Source organism: Clupea harengus, chromosome 5, assembly GCF_900700415.2.
Source record: "Clupea harengus chromosome 5, Ch_v2.0.2, whole genome shotgun sequence".
In the NCBI taxonomy this organism is placed as follows: domain Eukaryota; kingdom Metazoa; phylum Chordata; class Actinopteri; order Clupeiformes; family Clupeidae; genus Clupea; species Clupea harengus.
This window is the reverse complement of record NC_045156.1, coordinates 14,870,618-14,882,284: the sequence shown is the minus strand read 5'-3', so window position 1 is coordinate 14,882,284 and position 11,667 is coordinate 14,870,618. Positions and strand designations below refer to the sequence as shown.

The 11,667-nt window shown below is 45.9% G+C and overlaps 1 protein-coding gene across 1 annotated transcript; it reads right to left on the bottom strand.

Moving 5' to 3' along the window:
- Positions 1-1,859: 1,859 nt before the first annotated feature.
- LOC116220446 (lumican-like) lies at positions 1,860-9,677 on the bottom strand. The gene is made up of 3 exons (XM_031567102.2): positions 9,037-9,677; positions 7,744-8,061; positions 1,860-2,067 (listed from the first exon to the last, which is right to left on the bottom strand). Exons 1-3 carry the CDS (start codon positions 9,656-9,658, stop codon positions 1,916-1,918), a joined length of 1,092 nt encoding a protein of 363 aa, XP_031422962.1. The 5' UTR covers positions 9,659-9,677; the 3' UTR covers positions 1,860-1,915.
- Between the last annotated feature and the right edge of the window lie 1,990 nt (positions 9,678-11,667).

Sequence of the window (11,667 nt, the reverse complement as noted above, 5' to 3'; positions counted from 1 at the left end):
ATTACGACTTGAAACGTATTGAAACATATTATTTGCTTTATTGAAAAGAAATAATTACAACCCACACAGAGAACAATAAAAGAATACTGTATATATATATATATATAGACTACGTAGCTGATACATGTCAGGGGGGACTAGCATGCATTGATGCATTGAAAAAGAAATGGATTAACAATATCTAGGGGCGATTTTCATGTGTTTTGAGCAGTTATTTAGAGTCACCACATCAAATGAAAACAGAGGAAAATGTCCTCCAGGAGACTTACTGGTATCTCATGAGTCCTATTTAGATGCCCTACTGGTATCTCATGTGTCCTATTTAGATGCCCTACTGGTATCTCATGTGTCCTATTTAGATGCCCTACTGGTATCTCATGTGTCCTATTTAGATGCCCTACTGGTATCTCATGTGTCCTATTTAGATGCCCTACTGGTATCTCATGTGTCCTATTTAGATGCCCTACTGGTATCTCATGTCTCCTATTTAGATGCCCTACTGGTATCTCATGTGTCCTATTTAGATGCCCTACTGGTATCTCATGTGTCCTATTTAGATGCCCTACTGGGATCTCATGTCTCCTATTTAGATGCCCTACTGGTATCTCATGTCTCATGTGTCCTATTTAGATACGATGGATACAGAAAACTACAAATGTCCCGAAAACAGTGAAGAATATGAAAGCATTTTAAAAAGCAGTGACTGTGTGATGCTGCCTCACTCAGCTCTTTCACAGGGCATTCAGACGAGCTGATGTCACATAATCCTAAAATCCATTTGTATGTAAACTCAGTAGACACTGTCAGTGATTTGGTTATACAGTGCTGATGGGCTGTGGCTGTATGTAAACTCAGTAGACACTGACAGTGATTTGGTTATACAGTGCTGATGTGCTGTGGATGGAGAATGGCCCTTATTTTAAACGGTTCCAGCTGTGGCTCTGGGTGTGCAGTGCTGAAGCGGAGCAGCGACTTATGCATTCTAGAACACAGCCTTAAAGAGCACAGATGCATTCTAGAACACAGCCTTAAAGAGCACAGATGCATTCTAGAACACAGACTTAAAGAGCACATACAGTATGTTCTAGAACACAGACTTAAAGAGCACGTATGCATTCTACAGAACACAGACTTAAAGAGCACAGATGCATTCTAGTGAACACAGACTTAAAGAGCACAGATGCATTCTAGAACACAGACTTAAAGAGGACATATGATTTCTAGTGAACACAGACTTACACAGATCTATTTTTATGTCAGGGCACGAGGGACGTGATTAAGTATTTAGCGACTGACCCCAGTGGGTTAGATCTACATCTGATAGTTAAGGGTCTGATGACTGACCTCGACTGGTTAGGTCTACATCAGATGGTTAAGGGTCTGATGACTGATCTCAGTGGATTAGATCTAAATCTATCCCTATGGGATTTATCTGAATATGTGGGTTAAGTGTTTGATGACTGTCCTCAGTGGTGCAATTGGCCTAAATCGGCATATGATCTGTTAAGTTACATGGTGTGAGTTGCTAGATGCGATCACCGATGTGTTGAAGGATTCAACAGTATAAACTCAACTGCTTCAGGTAAGAAGGTGCTTTAGAGAGCAGTGCCTGGACCCCCTTAGAGCAAGCACAATGGGACAGGAGCAAGAAAAAACTCCCTGTTAATCAGGAATAAACATTAAGCAGAACCGCAGCACATAAGGGGGGACCCATCTGCTTGAGATCGGCCGGTAAGAGATAGGAAAGTGGAGGGGGGGGGGGGGTCATGATGATGGTGATTCAGTATTTGACTCTTTGATAGTGATGATGATGATGATGATGATGGTGATCCCAGTAGGCTGGATGGGGATGATGATGATGAGGATGAGGATGATAATGATGGTGACTCAGTATTTGACTAAAGGTGAAGATGGGCTAGACGTAAATATGATGAAGCACCCGTAAGCACATGACCCAGTCGGCAGGAAGCTGGTGGTGGAGGAGCCTGTTGCCGTCCAGCCGGAGGATCTTGATGCGAGAGTAGGCAGTGGGGCTCACCTCTCTACACAGACTGGAAACGTTGAACACTGGGGGGAGAAACAACAACAATAACAACAACAACAACAATAATGCAAACAGAAAGCAGCAGTAAGCATAGCTTCCATATTTACTTAATATGGACAATATGCTTTATACTTAATACATAGAGAGACTGAGAGAGGGAGAAAGAGAGAGGGTGTCGATGGGGTGGGGGGTGGGGGGGGGTTGACAGAGGGAGGGAGACAGAAGGAGAGAGCCAGAGATTTAGAGAGAGAGATGAGACAGACAGAGAGAGAGAGATAGAATGAGGTGATTAAGAGAGAGAAACAGATGAGACAGAGAGAGAGAATGAAGTGATTAAGAGAGAGAGAAAGATGAGACAGACAGAGACAGAGAGAGAGAGAGAGAAAGAGAGAATGACGTGGTTAAGAGAGAGGTGAGACAGACAGACAGACAGCAGGTATGTGGAGCGGGTACAGGCTGTTCTCTGGTGTTGACTGGCTCCATCTTTAAGAGCAGTCCTTCCCCTTTAATGGAAGCTCCTGTCTGACGGCCGTCCTGCTAAACGAGTTGCAGGTGGGCTGGCACGGCTCGCTAGGGTGGCAGATCGAACACCAGGGACGAGAAACAGACACACAGTGTGTCAGCGGCCTCACAGCTTCTGTACTGGGCCAGTCACAACCGCAAGACTGTGGTGTGTGTGTGGTGTGTGTGTGAGAGTGTGTGTGTGTGTGTGTGTGTGTGTGTGTGTGTGTGTGTGAGTCTTTGTGTATGTGTGTGAGTGTGTCTCGATCTGGTAAAATGTCTGGATGTGTGGCTTGTTAAGCCCATGATTATTCTGGATGTGTGGTGTGTGTGTGTGTGTGTGTTAGTTTTGAGTGCATGATGTTTTTGGATATGTAATGTGTGTATGTTTGAGTGCAGAGCCCTGGATGTGTCTAGAGATGTGATGTGCGTGCGTGTGTGCGCACGTGTGTGTGTGTGTGTTTGGAGCTCATGATGTGTCTGGACCCCGAAGTGAGGTATTTGGACGGTGTGCCTCATCCTTGAGGTTGACTTGAATGTTTTCAGGTTGAGTGTTTCGCTCCTGTGTGATACCTCTGAACTGCGGAGGCCTGGGTGGGTAGTCATGTCTGCTGGACATCCTGGTGGAAAACTAGCCCAGTGCTTCCTCATCATGCCAGCAGCGAGGCCGGGAGCCAAGTGATCTTGTTTCTAAGCGGCAGCTCACAACATCTGCTGTGCTCTGAAGGGTTCGGCTCTCGTGAAGCCCTCCACTGTCCTCTCCATTCCACAGCATAGCAGACAGACACACACACACACACACACACACATACACACACACACCACACCACTACCTCATATAAACAAAGCCACTTCAAGCTCGGGCCAGCGGGGAAAACAGTCACTTTATAGACTTTATGGAACTTTCCAGATGATTCTAGTCATTATTTCTGTAATCGAGGTGACTAAGTGAGAGAACCGTCAGTTTTATTAATGCCAGTTGAACTTCTCAAGAGAGGAGGACAGCTTTAAATAGGAAACACAAAAAGAAGTCCTTGAAGTGCCTTAGACGTACTGTCTTTCAGTCATACATAGGGCAAGATGTTAAAGTCCTTGTGCGATTGGTTGGGGGCTTCCCACAGCGGTCACATTTCTCAGTGTTACATGCAAGTTATCATACAAAACAAATGAGACTTTTTTACATTTTTAACACATCTGGATTCACCACAACCAGCATATTTAAAGCAGCATCATGGAAAATTTAGCAAGCCTAAAAACTTGGTACTTGCAAACAGTACAAACAGCCCAGTTGGCATTGATGAATGCTTGCTAACATGCCAACTGGCTTTTTTCGGGGATATTGTTGGTAATGTCTGGTAATGCTGTATGTGGAGGTTTTTCTTACAATCAGGGGCTGTTCCGGCCACGGACCACAGAACTACACTACTGCCTAGCCTGGATGAGTAGTGGGGATGGCAGGTGTGTTTACCTGTCCTTCTCATGACCATATACCAGCTACATTCATATAAATATGATGCCAAGCATTTGCTCATAGAACACATACCTCAAAAAGTGGCAAATTGTTGAATAGCAAAGCTGTATCAGTGCTTGAGTACAACACCCTTATCTTATCTCCCTATTCTATCGTAAGCCCTTAGAAGTTTAATCAGAAAGAGATGTTTTCTGTGTCGTAGTGCTGTTGTGCTGTGAGATGGCCCCTGCCTAAGCCCTGTGCTGGACGTCCATGGTAAGTAATGCCGGTGTGCTCTTCGGATGCAGAGAGGAACACAGCGTGCTTTTGGCACACGTGGAACCCTCTCCCTCTCCTGGAGTGCTCACAGATGTTTCCAGACTACTCAACAACCCCCCGACACACACACACACACACCACACAACACCACATCCCATCACCCCTCCCCCTGTGCTAGCCTACTTTTCCTCTCCAGTCCCCCTCCATGTCTCTTCATGGCCGTGACAAATAGCGCACAGGGTGGATGGAGGGAGGAATGGAGGGATGGAGAGGGAGGGACGGATGGAGGGAGGAATGGAGGGATGGATGGAGGGATGGATAGAGGGGAGAGGAAGTGAGTAAGGATGAAGATGAGGATGAGGACAAGGAGGCGGGTGCTTGTTGGCTTCATCAGACGTGTAATATTTTCCATCATTCTTCTCATAACACTCTGGGAAATGTTGACTCCCTGCTGCCAGATGCTGTATTTTCTTACTGAGATGAATCTTTCCCGCTCAAATCAGTGCATCACTCCGTCCTTTCAGAGCCAAGAGGAGCCTCAGATCCCACAAGGGCATCAAGTAAAAACTCAGCCACTCTCAAGTGGATTAGATGGAGAAAAAGCTCATTGTTCGGCTTTTCTTTCTGTTTGATGTTATTTTTCTGCACAGTAAATTTGAATTAGTTACAGCGATCACTACTGACATTACAGGATAGCTGGCAGAACATGGAATTCAAAATATCCGCCATCTGACTATCATCAGAATGTTCAAACGCAGCATTTCCCAGCATGCTTGGCATGCCCCTCTCCGAAGGTTCTGGGTCTGCGTCTGGGTCTGGTTCTGTGGTTCTGAACTAAGCTCAGATTCAAATACCCATGTGAGACGACAGCCATAAACATGAGGGTTTGCAGCACCATAACTTAGGCGGACCCACCCAGGACACTGCTCTATGATGACAGGCACTTAACCACACGGACACACACTTTCTCACACACACACACACACACATACAGATTTATACACACAGAGACATACCCACACAAACACACACACACACACAGACCTACACACAGTGACATACCCATGCACGCACACACACAAACACGGACACACACGTACGCATGCACACAAACATACAGACTTACACACACAGAGACATACCTACACACGCGCACACACAAACACAAACACACACACACACACACACACACACACATGTACACACACACACTCACAGAGAGACATAACACATACCCAGCTGCCTTCAGTAAACACAACAGCGCAGCTGTGTGCACTGTTAACATTTAAAAATGTTCTCTGCTAAATACATTATATACTTCATTAATGATGTATCCATCAGACAGAGTGCTTTTCCAGATGCACTTGCTATTTGCAACACTGTATCATGTATTCCATATAAACACTCGCTATTTGCAACACTGTATCATGTATTCCATATAAACACTCGCTATTTGCAACACTGTATCATGTATTCCATATAAACACTCGCTTTTTGCAACACTGTATCATGTATTTCATAAAAACACTCGCTATTTGCAACACTGTATCATGTATTCCATAAAAACACTTGTTGCTTGTACTCATTTTCAGGCATGAATCGGAGTGACCGAGGCCTTTCATTATTCCATCATGAATGGTAAAAGCTCCCAGTTGTGTCGTAACATTACATAGTGACACAGCCATTTCCCCTCACCACAGCACGAAGGGCGCTTTCCTCCACCGTCTGGAAAGGCAGAGGGTTTAACCAATCCCTAGACGTAATGCCTTGGGGAGTTATTTAAAGAGACCAAACCATTAGTACATGGAAATGTTCTGTGAGTCGGTGACAGGGCTGTCATTTGGAACCACATGTTCTTATGGGGCAGTGAGGGTGTACGGGTAATTATCAGTGTTTGAGTATCTGGTGTCTGAACCTGTATTGACCTAGGTGTTGCTGGTGCCATGGCGATACAGTGCTGAAGCCTACAGCACAACAGCCAATCACAGCAGAGCTATGAAAAGTTCAGGTACAGGTGAGCAACAGGTAGTACTGGTGATAAATACTGAAGTTACAGGTAAACTAGGAGCCGCAGATGAGGCACCTCATGTCTGTCTATCACAGGTGAGCTACAAGTACTATAGGTGAACAGGTCAGCTGCTGAAGTTACAGGTAAACCAGTGGAAACTAGGGGAGCTACAGGAGATGGATGAAAGGTGGACTAACAGGTGTGCTAAAGGTGTCAGAGGTGAGCTGAAGGTACAAGTGGATGGCTAGGAGAGGTAGAGGTAACTTATAGTGCACGGCTACCTGAGGTAGTCATGGTAACTACAGGTGGGTCACAAGGTCCTGTACTTGGTACAAATTGGCTACAGGGGTGTAGAAAAGAGTCGGTGTGGCACCGGACATAGTTGTGATTAAGACTCTAACCCAAACCCTAACCCTAACCCTAACCCTAGAGGAATAAAGTTATGATGGGTTGAAGGAATTGTATATTAAGGGTTCCCATTGTCATGGAAATCCTGGAAAGGATTTTTAAAATACCATTTTCCAGGCCTGGAATTCTGTTAATTCATTTTAAGTTTTGGAAAAGTAATTCAATTTGATGATGTTGTATATTGGTCTAATAACATTTATTAAGTTATTGTACTTTTCCATGGAGAATGTTTCTTTGTGCAAATTTCTGCAGCTTTTCCACTTAAATTTGCATGGTCTAACTAGCCTATTAGAAAAAGGAATGGAAAAGGTTGTTGTTTAATTTTCATTAAATAATTAGGCCCAGCCTGTTGAGTAAAGTATGTGCTATTGTTATGAAAGGTCCATGGTTCATTAAAGTTCTTTGAAAAGTCATGTGTGGGAACCCTGTATGTGGGGAACAGACAGTCAAGGTTGCAGAGTAAGAACATGCAAGCTGGGATTCACTTGTGATCAACAACAGGTGCGCTACAGAAGGCACAGGTAAATCATTGATCAAGCAGACAGCATCTGCCATAATACTGCCAGAAAATGTCATACAGATGTGTGGAAATTAATGATTTATAGTTGTCAAATGCAAGTGCTAACTAGCATGTGCTAACACACACAAACAGAGCATCCACTCTTCAGTGCTAACTAGCATGTGCTAATGTGTGTTAGCACATGCTAGTTAGCACTGAAGAGCAGGTGCTCTATTGTACATTAGCACATGCTAGTTAGCTCTGAAATATGGACGCTCTATTGTGCAATAGAACATGCACTCTTCAGCGCTAACTAGCATGTGCTAACTTACAGCAGAAGTAAACGGGTGAAGTATAAGGGTGGCCCCAATACACCAATGGTTTCAAAGATCATTCTACCATGACCAACCAAAGGTGTGATGCTCTTACACCTGTAATTCCTTTCAATTTCATGGTCTCCTAATCAGTTTGGTCCAGTATAAATGCAACAATTGAAATTTAGATTTCTGTAGGAGGTGCAGTATTTTGCAGACCGTGCAATGCTAGCCCCTTACCGCTGATCTGGTTGGCCTCCAGGTAGAGGTACTGCAGGGTGGTGGGCACCACGGGGATCTGGGTCAGCTGGTTGTAGGAGAGGTCCAGCTCCACCAGTGAGCTCAGGTTGAAGGCAGCCGGGTCCACGCCCCCATCCCTCAGCCGGTTCCTGCCCAGGCGGAGGTAGCGCAGGCTTGGGAAGCCCTGCAGGACGTCCCCCTCCACTCCCACCATGGAGTTGTTGGAGAGGTACAGTTGGGAAATGGATGGGGGGAGGTGGCGCGGAAACTTCTCAAAGAGGTTGCCGGTGAGATCCAGAAGGTTCAGGGAGGAGAGGCCTGAGGAAGCACATGGCATATGATAAATACTCATTATATACGATAGAAGCACATGGCATATGGTAAATACTCATTATATACAATAGAAGCACATGGCATATGATCAATACTCATTATATACAATAGAAGCACATGGCCTATGATAGATACTCATTATATACGACAGAAGCACATGGCCTATGGTAAATACTCATTATATACAATAGAAGCACATGGCATATGATCAATACTCATTATATACAATAGAAGCACATGGCATATGATCAATACTCATTATATACAATAGAAGCACATGGCCTATGATAGATACTCATTATATACAATAGAAGCACATGGCAGAGGCGACGTGAAGCGGAGTGGAGTTTCCTAAGCCAAGTCCGATATTTCAGGTAACTGGACACCTCGACTGCCATACATGTATTTAGGCAAGTTTATTTATTTAGTTTATTTATAAGTTATTTTCCTCGTGTTATATTTTCGTCTGCCCCTTCTTTAATAAATCTGGCTTGAACCGTATCAGAATCAGCTATTTTCTGTGCTCATTGCTTTGGGGTGGAAAACTAGTTGAGCCCAAGCATCAGAGGATGTGAAAACACTCTTTATTATAAAAGATATAAAAGGTAGGTAATATAAGTATATATATATATATATATTACTTATTACTTTTAAATTACTTACTTATTATAAAAATTAATTATATTAACTACCGAAGGCAACCATCATCAACTATGCCTTTTTTATTGCGGATGGCCATTAGGTTTGCTCTCAGTGTGAGTATGAAATCATCTCTGGCACGAGTTGCCAGAGGTCTGATAAGATCAAAGCACTGCCCGCCATTCCTCTGCTGAAGCTAGGAGAAGTGCTGTTTTGGTGAACTCTCAGTGAAGCGATCACAGAGGATCTTTTTAATAGAGAGAGTCATGATGGGGAGGCGATACGGCGTTCATGGATCCAAGGAATTCCGAGTCTCCCTACCTCGAAAGTCGGACTCTCCCACGACCTTCAGCCGGTTCCCCTGCAGGAGCAGCAGCGTGAGGTTCTGCAGGTTCTGGAACGTTCCGGGGGGAATTGTCTCGATGTGGTTGTAGGCCAGCCGGAGCTGCCGGACTTGGCCGGGGAGCCCCGCGGGCACCTCTGTGAGGTTGTTGTGGTTCATGAACAGGTTCACCAGCTGGGTCAGGCCCGAGAACAGCCCGGCGTCTAAGCGCCCACTGAGCAGCTGGTTCCGGTCCAGAAACAGCCAGCGCAGCCGCGTGGCGTTGGCAAAGGCGTCAGGGCTGAACCCGGTCAGGTTGTTCCCCTGCAAGAACAGGTACTGGGTTCTGGAGGGCAGGCCGCCGGGCATCTCACCCAGCCCCCGGTAGTCACAGTACAGGGCTGTGGGCCACCGGATCGGGCACTCGCACTCCGTAGGGCAGCTCTGGGTGTTCACCGCTCGGAACCAGCTCGGGTCCATTCGGCCCCTCAGGCTCAGCACGCTCGGTTCCCCCAGGTACCGGTTGATCCAGAGCGGAACCCCACCATAGTCCACATCTAGGGTCGAGCCCCAGACTGGACCAAGCACGGCCAGAACCGACAGCAGAGGCCTCAGGTCCATGTGTCTCTCCAGCGAGGGAAACATTAGATCCTGTGCAGAGACATTGGTGCATGTTGGAGTTACATTTCATTATGTGGATAAAGCATACAAAACTATATGGGCTTATATCAATGAATTATGAACATTCATTTATCATCTTGTAATGAATCATTTTTTTATTTACATCCCAGAGCCAGTCGAAACTCCTTATGTTGTTTATATTGAGCTCCCAGTCCCCTCTCAGCCCCTCTCCTCCCCTTTCCTCCTCTCAGCCCCTCTCCTCCTCTCTCCTCCCCTCTCCTCCCCACTTACCCCCTCTCACCCCCTCTCCTCCTCTCTCTCCCCCTCTCCTCCCCTCTCCTCCTCTCTCCTCGCCTCTCCAAGACTTTTTTGCCCTCCTCCAGGGGAGCCCACTGCCAGAGTCCTCTGTTGTGTAACAGCTGAGTCGGCGCATTAATCGATATTGTACCACTGTACCACAAATCTCTTTCTTTTCTTCCCCTCCCTTCCCTCCACTTCCCTTGCCAAAACATTCCAAGTTATGCAACATCCAGAATAAACAAATGCACTGTTCACAAGCCACTGCAGAACACAAACAGAAAGCTGTGTAAGTTTAGTTGACCTACCTGTCTGTGTAAGTCCTTGGAAGAAAGATGCCTTTGTCTTGTTTTTGTAGTTTTGTGTTTTGATTGAGTTGAGTTGAGCTGTGTGGGGTTAGCGTAGCCTCGCGCTGTGGCCCGCGTGCTCAGGATACTGGCTGGCTGCTCACAGGCAACCTGCAGAGTTTACCCAGGCACTGACACATTCCACACAGCCGCAGCCAAGGCCCCAGACTCTTTCATGACTTCCATACTCTTCCTCTGCCTCCTCTGTGTGTGCACGTGTGTCTGTGTGTGTGTGTGCACCATATGTGAGTGTGTGTGTGTGTTTTTTTTTTTCACTCTCTTCACAGCCTACGGAAGCCATGCAGATGCTGCAACATTTGGTGGAAACATGTGGGTGCATGTGTGTGTGTGTGTGTGTGTGTGCGTCTGTCTGTGTGTGCTTGTGTCTGTATGTGCTGGTAAGAGACCTGAAGGAGATGAAAGGAATACATCACCGTAGAATTTCTCAATGCTTAACTAACTAATGTCAGAATAAGGTACAAAACATTGAACTTGTTTTGACACAATGCATTGCAGAATTGATGGCTGACATCTTAATCCAAACTAACTGCAAACAATTGCTTGCACATCTCAGGGAATTTCTCCTTAGCAACCATCTCATCATCTCATGAGACTAACACCCTTAGCAACCATCTCATCGTCTCATGAGACTAACACCCTTAGCAACCATCTCATCATCTCATGAGACTAACACCCAGTGCTGCTCCCTCCTGGAGTTAGAAGGGTGATGCTCTGAGTGTGTGTGTGTGTGTGTGTGTGTGTGTGTGCGTGTGTGCGTGCGTGCGTGCGTGCGTGCGTGCGTGCGTGCGTGCGTGCGTGCGTGCGTGCGTGCGTGCGTGCGTGCGTGCGTGCGTGCGTGCGTGCGTGCGTGTGTGTGCCTGCCTGCACTGCTGCAGAGGTGGATCTCATGGAAGCACTATTCACTCTGTACTGGGCCCTGGGAGCCAAGCAGACCCTGTGAGTGTGTGTGTGTGTGTGTGTGTGTGTGTGTGTGTGTCGAGGCTCAGTGGAAAGTCTTCAAAGCGCTTCCAGAGATGATGACGCGGTATTTGGGTCATGAGAAAGCAGTCAGACTGCCCCCTACTAGCACATCGCCACCACAACACGTGTGTCTCTGTGTGTGTGTGTGTGTGTGTGTGTGTGTGTGTGTGTGTGTGTGTGTGTGTGTGTGTGTGTGTGTGTGTGTGTGATTCATGATGAAGCATCTTAAAGGGAAAGTGCTACAGCAGTGAGTTGTGGGTGATGTAAGGGTATCAATGGCAGAAAGTCTCATATGTTGGTCTTGTAGAACCACAAGACAAATGTTTAATATAATAATATTTTAATGTTTTTCTTTCTATTCTTTCATATATATATTTTTTTCTG

Excerpts from the sequence above, each read along its gene's own strand:
- LOC116220446 (XM_031567102.2), bottom strand. The coding sequence starts at position 9,658 with ATGGACCTGAGGCCTCTGCTGTCGGTTCTGGCCGTGCTTGGTCCAGTC. Across the intron at positions 8,062-9,036 it reads GGGAGAGTCCGACTTTCGAG|GCCTCTCCTCCCTGAACCTT; the intron begins GTAGGGAGACTC and ends GTGCTTCCTCAG. Across the intron at positions 2,068-7,743 it reads GGAGGCCAACCAGATCAGCG|TGTTCAACGTTTCCAGTCTG; the intron begins GTAAGGGGCTAG and ends TTCTCCCCCCAG.